Source organism: Octopus bimaculoides, chromosome 4, assembly GCF_046866305.1.
Source record: "Octopus bimaculoides isolate indiv1 chromosome 4, ASM4686630v1, whole genome shotgun sequence".
NCBI lineage: Eukaryota > Metazoa > Mollusca > Cephalopoda > Octopoda > Octopodidae > Octopus > Octopus bimaculoides.
In genome coordinates, this window is record NC_142931.1 from 42717154 (window position 1) to 42743313 (window position 26160).

Consider the following 26160-nt stretch of genomic DNA (forward strand, 5'->3'; position numbering starts at 1 on the left):
CTAAATTTACTTTTAAGTCTCTTGATTCTAGGTTTTGCATCCTGGACAGGAATTTTTCTAACTGTACAAAAGATTCAACTTTAAGAACTAGGTCATCATATATGAATTTCCACAGATGGTCTTAGACCCCTCTGTTATGGCTTGCAGGGCCATGATAAATAGGAAGAAACTAAGAACTGAATCCTGCTGGACTCTTACCTGCATGCTACATTGTTGACTGTCACCTTGCTGGCAGCTCCTTTGTACATGGCTCGTACAATTCTCACCAGCCATTTGTCTTTCTCTTACTCCTTCAACAACTACCAGATCACAGTGTGAGGCTCCTCAGCAAGGACCTTCTTCAGATCTACAAATGCGAGATGTAGTGATTTTCAACACAGCCAATAGCTTCATAGAGAATCTAAGTGTCCTATGCAACCAAGTTTTTGACTCTTTTTTTATTCTTGTATACATTTTTCTTTATATATGCCATAAATACTTTTGAGTTAGACATTATTTTCACAACACTTATTTCCACTTCTCCTAGAGCAGGCATCCTGATTGCTTACCCATTGAAAAATACTTCTAATCATTGAAGTCATATAATAACACATGAGCGATTCTGTTAGATAGAAAGTCTATCATATGTTGGGTTCAGCCTTTTTCTTGAACAGTATCCTACCTACCTCAGTGGCAACAAGCAAAATTTTCTAGAGGGAAGCTAGAAGCTATTTATGAACTGAAGAGAGTTTTGATTATTTGCTACTCAGAAGACACATGGCTGAGTGGTTTGGCAACTGGGTTGTTGATCATAAGGTCTTGGGATCAATTCCTAGTCCAGGAGGCTCATTGTGTTCTTGTGCAATGCACTTTGCATCATGTTAATTCTATCTTCTCAACCTGCAAAAATGAGTAACAAAACTCAGACTACTCAATCAGCATCAAGTTAGCACAGCAGCATTAATGGGTCTGTGGTATGACCAAAAACCTTCAGGTATTAAGATGAGAAATTTAGCAGTGGACTTTTATATCTTGTCTTAACCATTATCTTCATCTATGCTTGTTAGCAATTATTTCATTATCATAGGTTCAGACATGGCTGTGTGGTCAAGAAGGTTATATCTCAACCATATGATTTGGGGTTCAATCTCACTGTCTGAGGCCTTGGCAAGTGTTTACTTATATAGTCCTGGGTCAACCAAAACCTTGTTAGTGGACTTGGGAGACAGAAACTGAAAGAAGCCCATTCTCTCTCTCTCTCTCTCTCATTGTGTAATGGTTGTGAATCAGTGTTAGCCTCATACAAACAGTGTTGTTTATTTCCCGTCTTCTCTGTAAACATATCCAGCCATGAGGAAATATTACCTACTTTGGATACAAGTGAAGGTTGGTGACTGAAAGGACTCTGACCATAGAAATTCTGTCTGGCAATCAAGTGTGGGATAAATGAACATTACAATAATGATAATGACCTTCCTCTTTATTTTAATCGTGATTATCATCATCTTCAGCTACATTGTCTAATGTCATCATCATTATCTGTATCATCATGATAATGTTAGTCTTTGAATTAACATCTTCGTATCTCTTCTACAGTTTTCAATGTGAGTGTGCATGTGTGTGTATATGCGTATGTATATATGTACACGTGTGTGTGTTTTGTTGTTCTTTATCCTATTTCTTTTTTGTAAATATTAAAATCATTTTGTTATGGTTTTGTTTTTGTCTTAGTCGAAGACCCGTCTAGAGTCCTCCTATTGTATGCGTATCACCACTGGGGCCCCTGTACCACAGGGAGCTGATGCAGTTGTACAAGTGGAAGATACTGAATTACTAAAGAAGACAAATGATGGGAAAGAGGAGTTAGAAGTATTGATTAAGAAATCACCAACTACAGGTCAAGATATCAGGTAAGTTTGGTCTAATGAACATTATCATGATCTTTAATTTACTGTATGAAATAGGCTGTAGAGTCATACTTTTCAAAACACTTGTCACAATATCCCAATAATATTAATGCTATTCTTCTACAGATGCAAAGAGTTTCATTCTTCCACATTCACAGTTACAATTCTATTATAGAGATGGCTTAGAACAAACTTCCTTGCAGTATTTGTTCTGGCTTTCAGCATCAGACTAGGTGTGTTGCAATATTTCTTCTGGCTATTTGCTATTTGCATTCTAAGGTTTTAGATGGTATACTTAATGTTTTAACACTGTCAATTCATCCTTAGGTGCTTTTAGCACTCTGTTGTAGCATTCAGGCTGGGGTTTACAACTTATAGATAACTTCTTCCCTTTCTCTTGGCCTGTGTTGGAGCTGAAGAAAATAAACAGCCATGGGTATTGTTCTGACTGACTGGTAAAAAGCCACAAAACTGAAGAAAAACATCTTAATTCTATGAACTATTGGAAATATGTACCAGATCATCTTGAATTTTTCCTTAGGTTCCTTGGTGACAGCAAAACATCAACACTGATTCTTAAGAGTCATTTGGGTTTCAAAGTAATATTTTCTTTTTTTTTCATATTGCATTCAACCCTTTGATCTGATATGGCCATCTCTTAAAACTACAACCCTTTCTCTTCAGTTAGGTTGTAAAATATTAAACTGCAATATATGTTACTAATTTTTGAAACATGTTCTAGATCCTCATGTGTCAGCTTTATTTTCTTATAAAGAAATGATAAATAGGTATTTATGGAGAGAGAAAGAGAGAGAGAATATGAAGATAGTAGTATTGATATAACCACTAAAATTTGAAGACAGAAAATATGTGTAATTGTGTGTGTGAAGGAAAGAGAGGAAATTGAAATGAATAAACAGATTGATAGATATCTACACATAGAGACAGAGAAAGACAAGGAATGTAAGCTTATGTATAATTATGACTTGTTCAACTGAAAAAAGAACATAGATTTAAATTCATTGATAACATCATGATTTCAACATAAGACTTTGTCTTCTTCAGGCCTGTTGGTGCTGATATTCCACAAGGTGAAAAGATCTTAAAACGGAACCAAAGACTTGGACCTTCAGAACTTGGACTCTTAGCAACTGCTGGTGTGGTGCAAGCCAAATGCTTCCAGAAGCCAACTGTGGCCATCTTGTCAACTGGTAATGAGGTATGTTCTGCTTCACTTATTTTATATTGTAATTGGTGAACAATGGCATCATTGGTAATGAGTTTCCAACAATTCAGTTACTGGTTCGCTGCATCATTTCTGACAGCAAGAGTGACAAGGGATTGTCTATAACTCTGTGCAGAACAATTATCACAAGGATCATTATCAAGATCGCAGAGATCATCTTTCACTGTTGTACTTACGTAAAAGATATGCAAGTATGTGTCATCATCATCATAATTTTATGTCCATTTTCCATGCTGGCATGGGTTGAATGATGTCTTACAGGCTGTCTTATGTATCAGCTCTTCATGTATATGTATGTGTGTAGCAAATGTATTAGAACTCAGGTTGTGAGTGTATCTATCAGGGTTTCATCTTTTCATGAATGAATAACTCAACTCTCTCTCCCCTTTTTCTTTCTCTTCCTCATTGTGTGTGTGTGTGTGTGTGTTATCCTCATTGTCATATATGTGAGTATATTGTGATCTGTTTGTAAGTACATTTATATTCCATGAGCATGTAGCTTTCAGTGTATTCATACAGGTGTACTAGTTTCGTGACTGTTTATGTTTTGGTCTTTTGTGTTACTGGTGTTGTGGCATTGTTGTGATGATACATAGTGTACCAGCATTCGTTACAGTACTTTGTCATCTCTTTTATGAGGTTCAGCCTTTTGAGATCAGTCTTTACACTTCTACTACTACCATGAATTCCTGTGGTTTGGATCTCTTGGCAGTTCTTTTTCCAGCTGTCATCATCCATAGATATCACATACCCATACCAGCACTGTGTTTTCTCTTGCATGCTGCTTCTAATTCTTATATGCAACTTTTTTCTCAGTTCATTTGTGCTCTGTCATTTATGTATACCTATATTACATATTTAGAGCAGCATGCTAACTTCATTTTAACCTTTGAAAATCCTCCATATTGAATGCCCACATCTTACTGTCATGCAACAGTATATTTTGCACACAAACATCATACAGTCTGGTTATCTCTTGAAAAGAATATATCATTGTCATCAGCAGTGGTAGTAGCACCTGAAACACTTTTTTATCCTCTTCTTACTCTGGCTACTATGTTCCCTTATACCTGCCAGCTATACTTGCTATCATTTTACTGCTTATGTTGTTTTTGTTCCTGTTTTGTTATTGGTTTTGATGGTGGTGTTGATTTTGTTAATGTTGCTGCTGTTGTTGTATCAGTCTTATTACTAGGTTTGATATTAGTTGTGATGATGGCATTGTAACTGGATATCTACAGTTTAGCCTTGTTGGAACAATCTATGACACTTATGTAGTCAGTTGAGTTACTGGGTGCAGTCATCAGATCCAGCACTTCAAATATATCATACAGCTACCTGCTTAAGGATCACACTATCTGTTTTTGTATGCTATGAGTTTCTGGAAGTAAGTACATCAGATACTAGCAAACTGGAGTTGGTTTTGAGTGTGACATCTGTTGTATGCTAGCAGGTTCAAGTGGTGAATAACAAGAGAGACTAGCAAAGTGGAGGTACTCAAAGTGTGACAGTTATTGTTCCTCTTCTCATATCTTTGGTGTTAAGGGTTAGTAAAGTCATTGATTATAGTGCTATTTTTGTTGGTAATTGCTTTAGACTTTTATTTGAAGTAAGTGTAAAGGAGTAATAGTGTTGTATTAGTTTTCTGGTGTATTTCAGATGTGCTGGAGTGTGAGTAATGGGGATAGTAATGTATTATCACTGTTGCTCTTGTTTGTTAGCCCTAGGCCAGACCTGATCATGCAAACCTGGTTTTCTTTATTTCAGTGTGATTTGAGGAAAATTTTACCTGCTATTTTTAGCTGTTATTGCTATTGATGTTGTTACTTATACCATAATGGTTTTAGTAATGTTGGTGGTGTTGCTGCAAACAGGAAATCAGAAAAACAGATTACATTTTGAGCAAAAATGGCCACCATATGATATTGTAGTGTTTTGTATTCCAAATTGTCATTTTACAAGGTGTAGAAGTGTCTTAGACAGCAGAATATGTGACTGGATACTTGAATGCAATGAGTTTCATAACTCACTTTTTCTAAATTTAAATTTTGCCCAAGACTACTCTGCACCATCCATCCTTCTTAATTTTGACCTGGGCTACCTAGAAACATATTCAAAGAAAGGAATGTTTAGTGAGAAATAACATATGCTATTAGCAGGAACATGGCATGAGTAAATCTCAGCATCTAATTTCCAATGATGTGAGTGTGCTACTTTTAGTATATTCTAGTACTCTATAATTTTTACCACTCCAACATCTTTATACATATTGATAGTATGTGCATTTTTATCTGGAGACCAAAATTGGTTTGTGCCTTAACAAAGAAATCCTTATGGTTATACTTCTTAATTTTAACATTTCCATGTTAGTGTTATTAATTGATATGTTTATTACAATCACAGAAAGAGAATCTCTCCATTTGAAGAATGATACATTGTCAGGTAGTTTTTATTGCTGTTGTTTTCTAGTATCTTTTGTTGCTGATGTGTAATCCTGACATGAGTATATCTATGATATATATCTGGTTGAATGTCTTTAGTGCAACTCAATGATCCATATTCTGGATATTCCATACAGTAATCTGGTTTAAGATTGCACTTAATACTACAACCTTCAGTAGTTTATCAAATAAGGTGCCATGTGACAGTCTAGGCATGTTGCATTTCTTCTGCTATTCAGTCTGATCTTCATCCTAATCATCATCATTATTTAGCATCTGTTTTATATGCTGATGTGGGCTGGACAGTTTGACAGGAGCTGGCTAGCCAAAGAATTGCACCAAGCTCTACTGTCTGCTTCAGTAGGATTTTTATGGTTGAATACCCTCCCTAACATCAACCACTTAACAGAGTGTACTGGGTGATTTTTATGTGGCACCAAGAAGGTTATCATTCACTTGATATAACCCTTCAAATGAGTGCATATGTAATAACGAGGGAGGTAGCCCCAGTGGAAGTTGCCAATGTGGTTTTGCTTGTTTCAATTGTTGTGGATCCAAAGTCACCTAATCTACTTATAGCAACTAAATTTTCCTCTAATTATTTTCTGTTATCTCAGTAAATAAGTAAATAATAATAATGATGGTATTGCAAGTTTTCTCTGCATTGTAGTCAAAAGTCAGTCAAATAATGGAAAAAAAATTGACACTAATCACTATTACACTGAGCATGTAATAGTTTCAGTTGTTTTTTCAAGAAACAGATTATTACATGGCATTTGTCTGTCATATATTTAATGGTAGTGCACTAATAGTCATAACTAATGTGTCGTTCTTGAATGAAACTTGCTTTTGTTAGTTTTCTGGCTGTGTTGTTTATGTTCATGTTGGATTGGCCATTGCAAGATTAAACACTTAAAACTGTGCTCCTAACAGAATTTTAAACTCTGAAAGAAAATTGAAGAGATTTTTAAGCTACTGTATGAGTTACCATTAGGAGAGACTGTATGAGCCACAAAATAGACTGATGAGAAAATAGAGTATGAAGCAAGACTATATGGAGGAAAAGTAAATCAACAAACATTTTAAGATGGAATTTCTAATTATGGATAAAGACCCCCTTCAGTTATGAATGACCCTGGGATTGCACCTAGAAGTTCTCCTCCAGGGCACAAGTTTGGGCACAGTTGTTTATGGGAGACCAGCAGTTACCCATGCATACCAGTATCCCCTCTCCACACCACCAATGTTATCCAAGGGAAAGGCAAAAGCCAATACAGCTTGGCACCAGTGACGTCGCAACTCATTTCTACAGCTGAGTGAACTGGAACAACATGAAATAAAGTGTCTTGCTCAAGAACATAACACACAGCCCAGTGTGGGAATCAAACTCACTACCTCATGATTGTGAGGTAGTACCTTCACCACCTATGGATATGCATTTAAGAAACAGTCATAACCGAAATAATAAATACAGAGTCAAAGATGAACATTGTGGAAATATGATGTAGGTATATTTTCTGTTTATCACTAAACACTAGAATGTTTGTTAACTGGGTCCAGTCCTTGTGACACAAATAACATTGACCCCAGTACTTTCCTGGTACTTTATCAGTCCTGGATGGATGAAAAGCAAAGTGGAAACATAAAGTGCAAGAGCAAATATTACAGCCCAGAGATGTTTGGAAATTATCCATTAATCCCAGGCTGAAAGTTCTCCAGAAAAGAGCAGTGTCCAATTGGTTGAAGGTTGCAAGCACTTGAAGACATCCACTTTCCAAATGCTCCCTCTAGGTCTCTGTTTTACCCAGGACTGCAGCTCCATTAAGGAAACTAGCTGCAGAAAGACATATTTGGCAAACAGTGACCACACCTGTTCATTGTCAAGGGATCACTGGAGATGTCATACCCTCAGTGCAGTAAACATTTGCTAAGAGGTCACTGAACAAGTCTGGCATGTAAGTGTAAAGCTTGTAGGACAGACCATCCAAAGCAGATGATTTATCCCTTGTGCAGCTAGCCATTGCTTCTCAAATTTCAAAGATTGTTATTGGCACTTTGCTTCCACCATCAATAGCTGTGACAGCCCGTCAAGGTAGGATGTGAAATCCATCCTGTTACCCGGCTCACTGCTGTTCCTGAACAGTTAAGCAAAGCACCACTGAAAGGCCGCACATATCTACCTCAGATCAGTTATCATTTGCTCATCGTTGTCTAGAAAGGATCGGATCATGGATTTATTGCCATGCTGTGCCTCTGCCACTTGGACCCATTGAACGACTTTCATCCTTTCATGTCTTAAGTGCTTGTGCCTTAGCTCTGACAATGTAACCATCATGTTTCATGTTGAAAATTGGTTGAGTGCCAGTATTGCTGCAGGCATGTTGGTCGCGATGCCTTTTCTAAAAGCCTCCCTAACTTCTTGACTAGCTCTGCCTCTACTCTGTTTCTTTCTGCTACTAATCCTTTGCTGAACCTTATCAATTCTATTCTAATCGCCCTTAATAATCCCTTCTACTATAGGCTCAAGGCCTGAAATTTGAGGGAAGGAACTAGTCGATTACATTAACCTCAGTTTTCCACTGGTACTTATTTTGTTGACTCTGAAAGGCAAAGTCAACCCTGGCAGAATTTGAACTCAGAATGTAGTGACAGACAAAATACTGGTGAGCATTTTGCCCGGTGTGCTAACAATTCTGCCAGCTTGCTGCCTTAATAATAATAATAATAATCCTTTTTACTGGAAGCACAAGGCCTCAAATTTGGGAGAAGAGATTAAATCAATTACATCAACCCTAGTGCATAACTGGTACTTATTTAATCGACCCCGAAAGGATGAAAAGCAAAGTCAACCTCGGCAGAATTTGAGCTCAGAACATGCAGACAAACGAAATACTGCTAAGCATTTTACCCGACATGCTAATGATGCTTCCAGCTTGCCACTTTAATAATAATAATGATAATAATAATAGTTTCTAATATAGGCAAAGAGCAAAATATTAGCCTGAGAAGAATCGTTGGCTACATTGACTCCATTACTTGACTGGTACTTAGCTTTTTTGGTCCCCCAAAAAATGAAAAACAAAAATGACTTTGGTGATATTTCAATTCATAATTTTTAATTTGTGCACAAGGCCAGCAATTTTGCAGGGACAGGATTAGGTAATTAAATTTAGCAACTCAAAAAAAAACTGAGCAAGTTGAGCACGACAGGGTTTGAACTTAGAATGTAAAGAGTCAGAAAAAATACCACAATGCATTTTCTCCAGTGCTCCAACAGTTCCGCCAATCTGAAGGCTTTTGAAAATGCTAATAATCATTTCTCACAGAAGTGCAGGCATGGCTGCACCTCTGTGAGAACCTGAAACCATGTGGTTGCAAGGCAAGTTTCTCAACTACATGGTTTCAGGTTCAGTCCCACTGTGTGGCACTTTGAGCAAAGTGTCCTTTGATAAATTCCCAGGTTGACTAATGTCTTGTGAGTGGAATTGGTTGATGGAAACTGTGTGGAAGCCCATTATATATCTGTGTGCATCTTTGTAACTGAATTTGTTTCCACTGCTTCTATTTGACAACTGCTGTTGGTTTGTTTATGCCCCTGTAATTTAGTGGTTTGGCATATCCTTTAGTGCCCCTAGCATGGCTGCTGTCCAATGAGTGAAACAAGTGAAAGATAAAAGATAGGCACAAAGACACAAAACTTGATAGGAGGAGGAGTTATTTGATTAAATCAACCCCAGTACTTGAGTAGTACTTTATTGACCCCAGAGGGATGAAAAACAAAACTGACTCTGGTGGGATTTGAACTCCGAATGTAAAGAACTGGAAGAAATATTGCAAGGCATATTTTTCCAATGCTCCAGTGATTCTGCCAGTCTACAATGATAATGATAATAATAATATAATGATGATGACAATAATGATGAAAATATAATTTGTATGAGCATGTATGTAGTTGTACATAGCTGAGCGTATGTATGTAGAACAGTAAATTGATTGTTATCTTGGTGTGTATATTATGTATGGCAGGGTTTTACAGTTGTGTTTTTGTGTATAGATTAGTCTAGTGTAGTGTTGTGTGGCAAGGTGAGGAGAGGAATGGTTGAGGAATTTACTCCCACCATCCCTACTTTGTTCCATTGCTACTCCATAGTGGTGAAGCTAACCATGTGTTTCTCATTTCCTTTGACTCAATCTCTCTCTCTCTCTCTCTCTCTCTGTTTTCTCTCTCTCTCTCTCTGTTTTCTCTCTTTTTAGAACAAAGATGAAATTCTAAGATACTCTATAATTCTTCCCTGCTCCCTTAGTTGTTTTACTTTATTACCTTGTTCTTCCTCCCTGCCCCTGCCATTACCCTACTCTCACCTTCCCATCATTACCTCATTCTCCCTTTCACTTCTCTTCTTCCCTCACTCCTCTCCTTTTCCCTCTGGTTGCTCCCTCTCACCTTCACTTCGACAACCCCCACCCACCGAGCCCTGTTCGCCTTCATCCTACCTCTCCTCTCTACTCCTACCAGTGGTGATGGTGTTAGATGTGATGTACAAGTGGGGCGAGTGGGTAGGTGGGTGTAAGCCAACTTATGATCACTCATCATAAATAAAACACACAGGGAGGAGGAGTACAATCAGTTTTTTTTCTGTTTTTTTTGTGTGTGTGTGTGTATATTCAGTGATTGCTGTTATGATGTATGTAATTTTACTACACTTCTTAGCTCAGTACCCTTGCTTGGTAAGTAAGTTGGTAGATAGTTCAGAAGGTAAGTAGGTAGGTAGGTAACCTTGGGGATTAAGCACCTAATTTTCACTATCATTACTTTGTTATAGATTGGTACCTTTTGGCATGATAATACTATTAGTAGATACAGACATGTTGCCAAGCTTGAGTACCTCACTGTCCCCACCATATCTTACCTGCACAAAATTCTAATGAATCACTCGATTTCTTATTCAGACAGTAGGTCATACTTTCATAGAGAAGTGAAATTTCAGAATATGTTGCCTTCATGCTTTTTTCAAATATGTTAGTAGCAATGGCCCAGTGGTTAGGGCAGCGGACATGCGGTCATAGGATTGCGGTTTCGATTCCCAGACTGGGCGTTGTGAGTGTTTATTGAGTGAAAACACCTAAAACTCCACGAGGCTCCGGCAGGGGATGGTGGCGAACCCTGCTGTACTCTTTCACCACAACTTTCTCTCACTCTTTCTTCCTGTTTCTGTTGTACCTGTATTTCAAAGGGCCAGCCTTGTCACACTGTGTCACGCTGAATATCCTTGCGAACTATGTTAAGGGTACACGTGTCTGTGGAATGCTCAGCCACTTGCACGTTAATTCACGAGCAGGCTGTTCCGTTGATTGGATCAACTGGAACCCTCGACGTCGTAAGCGACGGAGTGCCAACAGCCAACAACAACAAGTAGCATTGGTAAAGAGGAATTGGCTTTGACTAAGAATCAGTGTGTTCATGGTTGTCGAGTGGTTAGCACTGCATATTCTGGCCATGGTAACCCAAGTTTGAATCCTGGTCATGTCAGTCCAATTTAATTCCAAAGGCACAGGCATGACTGGTGGTTGAAAAGTTTGCTACCCAATCACATAGTTTTGGGTTCAGTTCTGCTCTGAGGAACCTTGAGCAAGCATCTTCTATATTTCCAGGCTTATCAAAGACTTTTGAGTAGATGAAAACTGAAAGAAGCCTGTTGCGTGTGTGTGTGCGTGTGTATACATACATATGTAAACATATAAATGCAAAACAAGATGGTAAAAAATAATACTCAAATACTGAAGGTAGAGAAATATGCTTTATATTAAAACTGAAAAATTTTCTCAAACTGTTTTACATTAAAGTTTTACATTACTGTTTGTTGGACAGTTGTGATCATACTACATGTGTGAATATGTTTATGCTTGTGTTTCCTTGTCTTGATGTTGTGTGATTGTTGTAAACAAGTCATTCATTTTCAATATTCTACAAAAACATGTTTGGCCATGGAGAAATATTACTTAACTTGGAAATGGGTAAGGGTTGGTGACAGTAATGGCATCTATCCAGCTGTAGAAAATTTACCCCAATAAACTCCATCTGACCCATGTGAACACAAGAAAATGGCTGTTAAAACTACAACAATGATGATGATGACACTCAGCTTGTTGGGATATTTTCTTTGTTCCAAAAATGGTCTAATTTTATTAAAGCCATTCTAGTTATTGCAATCTGACCTTTCTTTGTTATTACATTTCTGATTTTGTTCTTCCTAAATGTTTAAATTCTGTGTGCACACACACACACACACACACACACACACACACACATGGTAACCATTTACAATAATAACTGTCTAATACAAGCACAAGGCCTGAAATTTGGAGGAATAAAGGACTAACCAATTGTATCAACCTCACTGCTTGACTGGTACTTTATGTTATCAACCTTGGAAATATGAAAGACAAATCTGATCTCAGTGGGATATGAACTCAGAATATAAAGAGTCAGAAAAACTACCATAAGACATTTTGTCTGATACTCTAATGGTTCTGCCAATTTAACATCCTGATAACATATCATCATTTAATGTCCATTGTTTCATGCTGGCATGGGTCAGACAGAATTTTTTATGGCAAATTATCTATGGTTGGATGCTCTTCCTGTTGCCACCTTACCTGTTTCCAGTAAGGTAATATTTCACCATAGCCAAGATGTTTTTGAAATGAATAACACTGTTTGTATGATGGTGACTCTTATTTACAAATTGTTGCTATTATCTTAAAGTGTCCTATGTCCAAATTTGACCAAAGGCCTTTTTTCAATATTTATTTTTGCTTGTTTCACCATTCCATAGCAAAACCGTTGTACGACACTTTGACAATTTTCGCTATCTTGGCATCTGAAGCAGCTGGAGATACGATAGTTTGACCAAAAGAACCAGCTATTTCAGTATATATATATATATATATATATATATATATATATACATACATGTATAATCATAAATATATAGGGATTGACAGTAACCTGCTTCTCCAACATACTGAGAATTCAGAAATAGCAGTCAAAGAACTACTGATTTCAAAACTACAAATTATTACTCCAGATTGATAGCGATATTTTTGATACACAGAACAAAAAACAGTAGAGAAGAGTAAAAAAACACTTGCCTTAGGTTTTTTCATACTGAGCTACCCGGCAAAATTGTTAATTATTAATTTTATTACTAATTGACGATTCCCTGCCCTGCATATCTATACATACATGTATGTATATTATGGTTAAAAGAGTAAAGACCCCCTTCAGTCATGAATGATCATGGGATTGCACTGAGAATCCTTCCCCTCCGAGGCATAAGTCTAGGCAAGCATGTTTATGAATGACTGACAGTCGCCCATGCATATCAGCCTCCCCTCTGCACATCACTGATGTTATCCAAAGGTAAGGCAAAGGCCAATACAGCTTGGCACCAGTGACGTCGCAACTCATTTCTATGGCTGAGTGAACTGAAGCAATGTGAAATAAAGTTTTATGCACAAGAACACAACAGACAGTCCAGTGTAGGAATTGAACTCACTACCTCATGATTGTGAGTCCAACACTCTAACCACTGAGCCATGTGCCTTCACAAACACACACACACACACAGACACACACGTGTGTGTGTGTATATATATATATATATATATATATATATATATATATATATATATATGTGTGTGTGCGTGTATATAAGATTTATATTTTGTGTCATTAATGGTACAATAGATTATGGCTAAAGAAAAAACATATTGAATTAATAAGTATTTCTAAATATAATAGGTTTGTTTTCTTTTTATAAATTTAATCCTTTTCTTTTAGATGTCTTGTCTGAAATCTTATATATTTACCTAAATAGTAGAGCAGGTCTGTCGAGTTTTTGCAAATATTTTTCTTCAAAGAGGCTAATTGGTAGAGTCATTAGACCATTGGCCAGAATGCTTCAGGGTATTTGTTCCAATCCTTTATGCTTTGAGTTCAAATGTTGCCAGGGACAGCTTTGCTTTTCATCCTTTCACTGTTGATAAAAGAGTACCATTAAGAATTGATGCTTTGTGGTATTAATTCTGGCACTTTGGGTTTGAAGTTTAAATCTTACCAAGGCCTACTTTGGTGGTTGACTTAACCCATATTGTGTTTAATATGCCCAACTAGAACCTTGAGTGCCTTTAGCAGAGTCCACTCTATTGCAAACACTTGGGCCAAGCTTTCAATTTGAAGATACCGCTTTCCTTTCTTTCCACAAGTCTCAGACGCCTTATGAAAGGTTGCAGATATTGTTTGTTTATTAAAATAACTATTAATCTAGTGTTTGGAACATAATTTAGCATGAAATATTTATAGGTTTTAATTTAAATCACTTTAACCCTGTAACATTCAGATTACTCTGTTAAATGTAATGCTTATTTATTCTTGTTGTTTTGAATTTATCCTGCATTATCTTGTAGCCTTGAGATTTTGATTATGTGGCTGTATATTTTTTAGACTAAAATTGTAGGGTAAGTGTGAGAGGTTGGATCCGGCAGTTTGAGTATAAAACAGGGAAACTATTTTGGCCTGATATGGCCGACTTAAATGCTAAAAGGTTAAAACAGGGAATTTGTCTCATTGAACTAAGGGCTGTTTCAGGTTGGTTGATATTGAAAGAGTTAATGAACATAATTTTCAAAGGATGGTTAGAATTAATAATCAAAACTAGATTATGGATTATGCTAACTCTATGGATGAGATCTGTATATTTGAAACTGAAGTATTGTATATTATGTCATTTTTACTGAATTTTGTCAACTGTTTTGATAATTTACTTTCAAGTTCGGTGCCAAATCTATTTGGGTTGGCTGAATAACCCAGTATATCATCCAGGACTGAGTGCTTTTTAGCCTTATTTCTTGCATCTGTAACCTTTTGAAACACAGCTGTCTCGCTCATAGCTATCTTAATTATTCTTAGACTTTATGAAGTTAAGGCCATTACTATGAGTGTGTGTATGTGTGCATGTGTGTGTGAATGTGTGTAAGCAAATTTTGGTGGGTGTATGTTAGTATACGATGAGGTGGGTAATTCTTTGGTGAAATAATAGTTGTGTGTTTATTTATATATATGTGTCTGTGTTTTCATGTGTGTGTTAGCATATGTGTGTGAGATGTAGTAATGTGGAGTAGGGTAGTAATGAGGTAATAGTAATGTATGAATGCATGTCTGTGCAATGCTGCCTGTGCGTGTGTGTGTGTGTGTGTGTGTGTTTGTGTGTGTGTGTGTGTGTGTGCACAGGCTTGCTCGAGTATGTTTGTTGATGTGTGTTTCTGTATTGAAGTATTAATATCCTACTGTGAAGATGGTGATGATGGGTTACTATTATTATTATTATTATTATTATTATTATTATTAATGACTACTACTACTACTACTACTACTACTACTACTACTACTACTACTACTAATAATAATAATAATAAATTCTTGTTTTATTGGCCACAAGGGTTAATATAAATCAAAAACATGTAAGGACAAAGGCAGGATGAAAAGTACAAAGGGTTTTATCCGAAAATAATTCTTTCTACTATTATCAAAGGTCTGAAATTTTGGGGAAAGGGTGTAGTCAATTGCATTGATGCTAGTACTTGACTGGTACTTTATTTTATCAACCCCACAAAGATGAAAGGCAAAGTTGACCTTGGTCAGATTTGAACTTGGAATGCAAAGAGCTGGAGCAAATGCATTTTTCTGATGTCCTTGCAATTCTGCCAACTTACTTTTGTAGTAGTAATAATAATAATAATAATAATAATAATAATAATAATAATAATAATGATAATCCTTTCTACTATTGACATAAAGCCTGAAATTTTGGCGGAGGGAGATAGCTGATTACATCAACCTCAGTGCTTGACTGGTACTTATTTTATCGACCCTGAAAGGATGAAAGGCAAAGTCGACCTCAGCAGAATTTGAACTCAGAACGTAAAGATTGATGAAATGCCACTAAGCATTCTGCCTGCTGTGCCAATGATTCTGTCAGCTCATTACTTTAGTAATAATAATGTTTCTACTATAGGCACATGACCTGAAATTTTGAGGGAGGGGGCTAAATGATCACACTGGTACTTATTTTATCAACCCTAAAAGAACGAAAGGCAAAGTCGACCTTGGTGGAATTTGACCTCAGAATATAAAAATGGATAAAATGCTGCTAAGCTTTTTGCCTGCTGTGCCAATGATTCTGCCAGCTTTCTGCCTTAGTAATAATAATAATCGTTTCCACTGTAGGCAGAAAGCCTGAAATTTTGAGGGAGGTGGCTAAATGATTACATCGGCCCCAGTACTTAACTGGTACTTTTTTTATGGACCCGAACTCAGAATGTAAAGACAGATAATAAATGTATTTGTTTAAAGTGTATTTTGTGAAGATGAATTGCTTACCAGCATTTAAACAAATGTGTGTACCAGCTAGTGTTCCTCTGTATTAGTGAAATATTAGTGGAGTCTGTATTTTACTTTCTTAGTGTATTTGTGTTTTAGCACTTTAATGGTAATGCTGATGGGGATAGTGGAGTTGATAGCCTCTTAATGTGATAATGGTATTTGTCTGTGTATTTTGTATGATTTTGTGTCTTTTTTGGTGTGTGTGTGTGTGTGTGTGTGTGAGAGAGAGAGAGAGATATAAAGTTATCATACTTGTATTATTGTTTGTAGTAGTGTGAGTGTGTTCATAGTATTTTGTATGTGTGTGTACAGTAGTACATAAATGTATTTGTAATGGTGGTAGTGGAGGGGTAGCAGTACTTTGTGATAATAATGTTATGTGTGTTTAAATACATGCTAGCAATGTGGACAGTATGTGTGGGTTACACCAAATTTTAAGTAAATGACATTTGTGTATGTGTGTATATGTGTGAATGTGAGTGGGAGGTACAGAGATTAAGAAGCTATTTTTATTTCTTTTTCTTCTTTTTTTTTTGCCATTTTGATAAAAATTCCTTCTTAGCTGGATGGGCAGTTTTCTGTGTAATAGATATTGTAATTCTTGTTTGTGTAAAATCAGTCCAACAGAGTATGACTATTTAATAGTCACTGATGTTGCTTTAACCAACGAAATACCCCCTCCATTCATCCATAATAGAAGTCTTTTTTTTTTTACATGTTATTATTTATTTGGATTGGCAGAATCGTTAGAGCGTTGGACAAAATGTCTTGTGGTATTTGTTCCAGCTTTTTGCCTTCTGAGTTTAAACTTCGCCAAAGTTAACTTTGCCTTCCATCCTTCCAAGGTCAATAAAATAAAGTACAAGTTAAGTACTGGGATCATTTTAATTGACTAACTCCCCCCCCCTCAAAAAAAGGAAAGAAAAACGAAAAATATTGGCCATGTGCCAATGCAAGAAGTTATCATTAATTACTGGCTTTGATTCAGTCAACTAACCCTCACTCCATATTTGTGGCTTTGTGTCTAATCAAGGGATCCTTATTATTTTTATCATTTTGCAAGGTTATACAAGAAATAACTGTGTGGCAAAGATATCATCTTTATGCTCATGAGTTGTAAGTTCAAATCCACTGCTGGTATTTCATTGACTATTTGTGATGCTGATAGTGAGTCTTTATTCCACCTGCCCTCACTTCATCTAGGCTGTTTAGAAGAGCTATTAGAACTTCTTTGAAATATAACAACATCCTATTCAGGATGTTGAGATGTTTGTATCTTCTCCAGTTGTCTCAGAATACATAGACAAGGACAATCATTGATACTACGGAATGGAGTGGATGGTGGTGGTGGTGGTGGTGGGGCTTTCAAGTTTTTCGTGCAGTGGCTCATGAAACTTGTTTTGTTTAGTACCAGGACAATTCAAGTTGAAGTGACCCATAATAAAAAGCATTCCAACCATGAACAAGGTGCAGGAGTGGCTATCTGGTAAGTAACTTGCTTACCAACCATATGGTTCTGGGCTCAGTCCCACTTGGGCAAGTGTCTTCTGCTATAGCCTCAAGCCAACCAAAGCCTTGTGAGTGGGTTTGGTAGATGGAAACTGAAAGAAGCCCGTCGTGTGTGTGTGTGTTTGTGTATCTGTGTTTGTTCCCCGCCACCATCACTTGACAACTGATGCTGGTGTGTTTATGTCCCCATAACTTAGCTGTTCAGCAAAAGAGACTGATAGAATAAGTACTAGGCTTACAAAGAATAAGTCCTGCAGTCGATTTGTTTAACTAAAAGGTGGTACTCCAGCATGGCCACTGTCAAATGACTGAAATAAAAGAATAAAAGAATATCACCTTTCTTTCAGACACTGTGTAGCTACGACAACATTATCTGATATTACCTTTCTTTTTTTAAGATGATAGAATTTAATTTCAGTGTAATTTGGCCTCTATTTTTAGCTGATTAAGCACCATGTGAAGGATGCTCTTGTTGGTTTATCATGAAGCTGTTATTTCACTTTCTTTATTTTTTTATATAATGTTGATGTCCTTGTTCTCATAGTCAGATCACTTCCAGAACTAGAGAAGAAATTTCAGGTGTGGAAGCAAGGTCTAAAATCAAATGGCCTTAGAATTAATCTAGCAAAAGCCAAAGTTTTAGTAAGTAGGAAAGCAGACAATTCACATATCCCTTCAAGTAGATGCCTCTGTTTGATCTGTAGAAAAGGCATAAGTAGAAACTCCATAAGATGTACCCTTGCTATGGACACATAAGAGGTGCAGCAATATCAGAAGGTTAACAGGGAAAATAGTCTTTTTGCATAGCAGACGTACAGGTACAATAAACACTAGAATTGTACAGAAAATGGACTTCATCAAATGCCAGTGGGGAAAACTAGTAGTTGATAGCTTCCATTACCTAAGTGACAAAGTCAGTAGTGGAAGTGGATGCTCCAAGAGTGTAGCTATGAGAATAAGAATAGGCTGGACAAAGTTCAGAGAGCTTCTACCTCTGTTGGTAACAAAGGGTCTCTCCCTCAGAATAGAAGGCAGACTGTAAGATGCCTGTGCACGAATAGCTGTGCACCACAGCAATGAAACATGGGCTGTGACTGCAAAGGACACGCGATGGCTTGAAAGAAATTAAGCCAGCATGCTTTGATAGATGTGCAATGTCAGTGTGCCTGTATGACAGAGCATAAATGTCTTGAGAGAAAAACTGGGCATAAGAAGCATCAGATTTGGTGTGCAAGGGAGACAAATATGGTCATGTGATGCCTGTGGACAAGGACAGCTGCATAAAGAAATGCCGAGCTCTACCTGTGAAGGGAACCTGTGGAAGAGGAAGACAATGGGATGAGGTGGTGAAGCATGATATTCAAATGTTGGGCCTAATGCAGGTGATGACCAGTGACCAAGACCTTTGGCGATATGCTGTGTTTGAGAAGACTCATCAAGCAAGTGAAATCATAGTCATGGCTGTTACCAGTGTCATGTATATAGCACCTGTGAAATCGTAATTGTGGCTGTTGCTGGTAGCATGATCATTGAATGTCGGGCCTCATGGAGGCGATAACAAGTGACCTAGACCTTTCACGATATGCTGTGCCTGAGAAGACACATCAAACCAAATGAAGTCATAGTTGTGACTGTTGCCGGTGTCATGTAATATCACCTGTGGAATCATAATCATGACTGTTGCTGGTGTCATGTAAGTGGCACCCACGCTGTTACTCATAAAAAAACACCCAGTACATTCTCAGCGTGGTTGGCATTAAGAAGGGCATCCAACCATAGAAACCATGCCAAATCAGATTGGAACCTGGTGCAGCTCTCCAGTCAAACTAGCTAACCCATGTCAGCATGGAAAGCAGACATTAAACGATAATGATGATGATGATGATGATTTGACATCACTCTGTAAAATGGTTGGCATTAGGAAGGGCATCCAGCCTTAGAAATAATGCCAGAAAAGACATATGGAGCTTGATGTGGCCCATGGAGAGATATTACTTTATTTAGAAACAGGTGAGGGTTGGCAACACGAATGGCTTCAGGTTTTAAAAATCTACCTCAACAAATTCCATCTGACTCATGGAAAAGTGGGCATTAAAATGGTAATGATGATTTCCATTATGGGCTTCCATACAGTTTCTGACTACCATCCAATATGATTATGTACTCATGCTTTAGCTTTGTTTCATTCTTTTACTTTTGTTCAGTTCACTTTTATTTTATTTACACAGTCAAGCTGACTTTGTAGGTTGGCAGGGCATAATGTATAGTTTAAATCAGTATAAAATCTCTAGATTTCTTTTTCCGGTTTAACCCTTTGTAGCTTGGAAATATGAGACAAAATGACAAGGAAGCAGTGTTTGTTAACTGCAAAATCACTGTTAATTTCACTAATGCACATAGACCTGTATGTTATAAAACCCAGCATACATTGAGTGCATGTGTTTCATTTTTGTTCACGTGCACCAAAAAGAGTGGGAAAAAAATTCAACGGAAAACGGAAGTGATATAATTGACCATAACTGTATCATATTCCTCAGTAAAGAAAAGAGAAGGCTGAAAAGAAGAAGAAAAAAAAAATAACTTTGCAAATTTTTAATTAATCTGTTATATTTTTACTTCATTCACACCACCTAACAGCATGGGGTTAATTGCAGGTTAAGGTTGAGTTAGAGCTCTTATTTTATTTCACACTATTAATCTCTGGATGTGATCATTGCATTTGGCTGAGTAAATTGTATATTAACAGTTACCAAGCTGTAGTAATTAACACTATTTTTCCCATATGGTTGCAAAAGGCCCTATTTATTTATGATTAATGTGTTTTATTGGACTCTAATATCCAAACAAGTTGTATCTGGCATTGAGGTACCAGAGCATCAGTCAAATATAATAGGATTATTAGTGTACTTAATCATTATTTTACCCATTATTATCTACATTGAATATAGAACATTTTCTGTTTTGAAAAACATCCTTATCAATTTTATCTCACAAATGGATGAATTATATGTTTGTATGAGGAGCTGTCATCCTTTATATGTATGTATTAGAGTGCTACCCATCGCATGATGAATAACTTTGGAAGTATTTTTATGCCACCATGGGTAATATCAGGAAATATGGCATGCATACAATACTTAACTATTGAATTTCTTAGTGCTTATACAAAATGATGAAATGTATACTAATTTTCAAAGCAAAAATATCTATTACCTTAAAAATTGAAGTTAAATAAAACAAATTTCTCATTTGTATAACTTGTCCCATAACTAATCTGTCATTTACTGCTTCTCCTCCTCTTCCTCTGTCTCTGATTCTTTCTCTCTCATTATGTGTGTGGTACTCTTTTTTTCTTTGTCTGTCGCTAAGCTTTATATGTGCACTCATCTTACACCTTTTATAGTAACTCTCTTCCCGTCTATTCATTACTCTTTTCCACCACCTCTCTATATGATGTAAAAGCATGGCTGGAGAAACCAACAAACCCGCCGACCAACATTTATATCAGCTATTATTATGTAAAGATCACTTATATTACTAATGCATTTTGAAAGTGACTTAACACTCATTTTAATCTCTTATATTAAAGCAAATAATAATATCCTATTTTAGTATTTTAGTTTGAGGTTGTAGTCATTTCACTTCACTTACATTGCTAATACTCTTTGGAAAATCATCATTCGCATGTTTTCCTATCTGCCTTCTCTAAATACCTAAAGCTGTATGAGTATGTAAGAAGTAAAATGTACTTTGCTTATTTAAAACAACATAACTCAGTATCAGTGTAAAAAAAAAAAATGCTCTCCTGTTAGGTTTTAGAAGTGCCAGCTGTTTAGTTTCCTATTTAAGTATGTTTTCTTATGTATATATGTGTTTTTTGTGGGAATATATCAGTATATGTTTATATATGTGTATATACATATATTTGTCTATGTACGTGTATGTATTTTATTTTTTCTGTTGTTTTTCTTTTGGTCTGTACATATGTGTGTATGTATGTGCTTGTACACATGTGTGTGAGAGCAAGTAAGAAAATTAGTGATGAATACACTCTGGCTGTTATCAATCACTGCCTTGTTACATTATAGATGATTCCAGAAAGACCAAAGCTCAGAGATTACACCCTGAAAAGAAACTGTGGTAATAAACTTTTAAGAGTTGATATGCAGTATTTTCCATTATCTTTAGTCTATCTTGCCACAGAGATGATCAGCCTGAGCCCATCTTTGTTCTTTAGTGCTGTTTTTTTCTCCTGCAGCTAGACTTTTGCTCTCTTCTGCAGCCCCAAGTAGCTTCTTCAACTTATAGTTCTTAATGTCTCTTTCCAGATGCTATCTTATTGCCTTGCAGAGAACAAAACACTGCTTTTATATAATTAAAAAAAAGAATAAATCTCCTGGTCTTGACCCTATTCCCACAGAGATCTTGAAGGGGGAAAAATATTTCTATACATGAACATATCATTGTTGCATTGCAGAAGCACAGAGCTAGGAGTATATAGCTTAACATTGGGAGGATTCTAAATCATTATCATCTACAAAAACAAAGGAAATGAATGAACTGATTCTTTCTTCTTTTTTTTTTTTTGGAATGGTTCAATTTGAAGTTTCTTTATTCTTATAATGTCAAAGGAGATAAGTGTATTTGCTCTAATAGTAAGGCTATTGTACTCTTGTGTCTTCCTGAGAAGTTCATATCCTAGTTTGGTCGAATCAATATCAGAAATCATTGCACCAGAGTCAGAATGCAGTTTCTGTTAAAAAAAGATAATTGTTATTATCTTTATTACAAGGCAGCTCTAGGAGAAATGCAGAGAGTGACATCAGGACACACTCATTGCATTTCTGGATCTACTAATAGCTTTTCATCTAGTAACTTTGAAATTATTTCTGACTCTGACTCCAGTTTTACTTTGTAAGTGTTGCGATTATTTATGCCTGATCACCAATCTTGTACATAATACTACCAGATTAGTGGTTGGGCGTAAATAGCTAGACTACCAGAGACAACTTCTTCAATGAGTGGTACACTAAAATATATCCAGTCCATATAAGAAAATGGTTGCTTTAAAAATAGAAAGAAAAGAAAGTAACAGAGTTGACTGGTTATCTTATGAGGGACTACAACTAATGACAAGACACCGTGAAATCCTTCCAACCCATGCCAGCATTGAAAAACGGAGATGAAATGATGATAATGATGATGTAAATCAATGTCTGATTTTTAAAATTTTCCACTAAATGCTTGAAAGTGTTTCTTTTTCTTTGTTATGTTTGTCTGTGTCCATTCTAATTAAATATACACAGATATTTTATTTGAATAACTGTAGCTCTCTAGGTTCATTCTTTCATTTAAGAATTTCAAAAATGTAAATATTTATTTCTAAACTTGTCTGTGATTTGCGAGATTCTCTCTACTCTGAGATAACATTGAAGAATGTTAGGTTAATAACGAGAACCCAGCTATATGATGTTGAGTTGTAAAGTTATAATTATGCTGATGAATACTTCATACTTACTGTCTTTCTTCCTCTTTCTTTTCCTGTTTGACTATACACACAAATAATATATATGCACAAATATATACTTTGAACAGTCCTAGAGCGTAAACATATTTGTGTTTGAGTGTATTATATGTTTGCATATGTATTAATGTGTATATTTGTCTGTACTCATGCACACATATATACGCCTACATATATTTGTGTATGTTTATTTATATGTATGTGAATAGGTACATGTGTACAAATATGCATGTATATGTGTGTATGTATATATGCATAGATATATATACACATATGTATATTTAAAGCTATTGCCTTTATATAAAATATTTTTCTTTAAATTTTGACATCTTTTATGCAACTTTGTTTTATAATGAACAGATGTGAATGATTTTTGTGCAAATGTATGAGTTTGTGTGCTTTATATGTGTGTATGTGTGTGTGTGGTTGTGCATGTGTTCAAAAAGATGAAAGTAGTATGTAGGTAAGAAATGTATGAGAGAGGGTGCAGGAAGAACAAAGAAACCAAAATTAAATAATAATAATATTGATGATGATGATGATGATAAAAGCTGATAAAGAATCCCCTCTCCATAAAACCTAGTCTAGAAATTCTAAAATGATGCTAGAAATTAACAGAATGTGTTGAGATGATAAAGATGTAAACAACTCTGTCTACAAGTTTACTAAGTGTATAAAGTATATTTAGCAGTCATGCGGAAATTGTTGTTGTAGGTAGTAATGACGATGGAAGTGGTGGTGGTGGTGGTGGTGGTGGTAGAGGTGGAAGCATCGGTGTTGGTTTGTTGGTGGTGGTAGTGTTGGTGAGTGTAGATGGGGTACATTATGATGCTGTTTGTAGTATAAGTTGTAGTAGTGCTGGTTGTCATGTTGTTGGTACTAGTGCTGCTTTTGAAGCTTTTGTAACTAGTAAAACAGGGTTAAGGATTAGTGAGAAGCACCAGTGGGCTGAAGGAAAGAAAGAAAAAAAAAAACATAGCTTTGAACTTTGGACATTGTTGTGCCTTTTACCTGCTTTGTTATCAGTTGGGCCAAATTCTGCTTCCTTCAAATCAACCAACCACTTAGTCTGCCAACCAGCCTACCACTACTGCTACTACTACTCAAATGGCCTCTGCCTTTCTGGTCTTTACTACTGTGGACCATCCCTACTTAAATCCATCCATTACATGCATAGCTCTCCTTTTCTTGTCACCCCTGATATGTCTGTCCAACCTTTACTATGGTAAATTCTTTGTATTGCTTTTTTTTCCTCATAACTGTAACTCTCTTCCTATCTACTTGCTTCTAACAACCACCAACATGCAGAATTTAGAAGAAAACCAATAAATCAAATCCGTATTATTAATACATACCTAGCCTCATTGATGTAAGCTACCATGCAGCACCACACACTTGATACATTCAAGTGTGTGGATTGAGAAATTCTTTGTTGTTAAATAAAGGTTCAGCTCCTTGAAATGCTGTTTCTTTTTTACAGAAACTACTATACTTCTGCTACAACTACATCTGACATTAACTGTTGTTATTAGCTCCTTATCAGCCTTTGTCAAGCAAACTTATTGTCAGAGACATCCCACTCTCCAGTCTGAGAGAGCCTGAAAAGCTTTAGGCACCTGAAAGTACTTTTTCTGGGTTAGTTTGCTGTGATACTAATCATAACTTAGAGTAATTTCTTGATGCATTTTTCAAATAAGGAATGTAAGCTGTATTTAGGAACTTTATTGGAGTTATATTGGTATTGTAAAGACCTTGTCTTTTCTATGAGTATTTGTCTTTTCTATGAGTATTTTCTACGAGTATGTCCACTCAACTTATGTTGAGTGGAATGATTTCAGCTGAGCACCTAAAGCAGGATTGAATGCTGTTCAGAATGGGAAATTAATTGGAAACTGTCACTTTCCAGTCTAATATTTTTTAAACATCTCCACTACCATATAAAGTATTAATTATATATAAATTCTTTATTAATGATGTGTCTCTATATGATTTCATCTATAAATAATAGCTAATAAAACATTTGGTTAAAAATGCCTGGGATGGAAAAATATGTGGGAAGCTGTATGAATCAAGAAATATGTAAATAAGTCTTTATTAATGATGCATCTTGAAGAGAATTCAACTAGACTTAATAGTTTCAAATTCATTTGTTTGTGCATTTGCACAAACAATAATTACAATTTGCTTACAGAAAACAATTTGTAAATAATTACATTGTTTTAATTTGATATTAATACAACATGATGATACTTTTGTAATAGGATAACATGGTCATTGTCTGGGGATATTTTATTGAGGAGCTGCTACTATGATTTTATAATTCTGTTACAGCGTGACAAAGTTGTAATAATGCTGGTGTAACAATATTACACTTGCTACTAGTATGACTCATCATTTCTACAATATGATAAGTGCTGCTTTAATGTGATGGGGTATCTACAATGTGATAGTGCTAGCATAATTCATTAATACTGCTGTTCTCTGGAGATAACATTTATTATCCATTCTCATGAACTAAACAGAATAGGAGAATACAAAGAATGGACTAAACAGAACAGGACGATACAGAGAATGGACTAAATAGAACAAGCGGATACATGTGGGATAGAAGAGTTGTTGAAGAGGTCACAGATGTGTGATGAAAGGCAATGGACATAAGATAAAATAAGAACAACAATAAACAAGTGAAGAGCGAATATATAGTGCATGTGTTTATTTAATATTTATTATGTTATTTATTTTCTTGTAGCTTGTTGACCCTGGTGATGTGCTTGAGCATGGAGAAGTGCGTGACAGTAACCGTATAACACTACTAGCTTTAATGAAGGAACATGGTTTCAAGACTATTGATCTGGGTATTGCTGAAGACAGGTAATGTCAGAGATTTTGTTAATAAAGTAATTGTGATGCTGTATTTGGTTGAGGATGCAATCATATTACATTTGATTTGGTTGAGGGTGCAATCATATTACAAAAGTTGTAAGGTTGATTGGGTGAAAAATAATTATACAACATTGAAATAAAATATTCTGAAACCAGTATTAACGCTTTTACTGTGGAGATCAGATATATATGCTCAAAATTTCATAACTATTAACTGCAGTGAGCAG

General features: G+C 36.1%; 1 protein-coding gene across 1 annotated transcript in view; it reads left to right on the top strand.

Annotated features, from left to right (window-relative positions):
- Positions 1-26160, top strand: part of LOC106878507 (gephyrin-like) — a 120298-nt gene that overhangs the window by 80477 nt on the left and 13661 nt on the right. The window contains exons 12-14 of the mRNA XM_089350663.1: positions 1711-1889; positions 2952-3105; positions 25800-25921. Coding sequence (XP_089206789.1) covers positions 1711-1889; positions 2952-3105; positions 25800-25921 — 455 coding nt within the window. The remainder of the gene's footprint in view (positions 1-1710; positions 1890-2951; positions 3106-25799; positions 25922-26160) is intronic.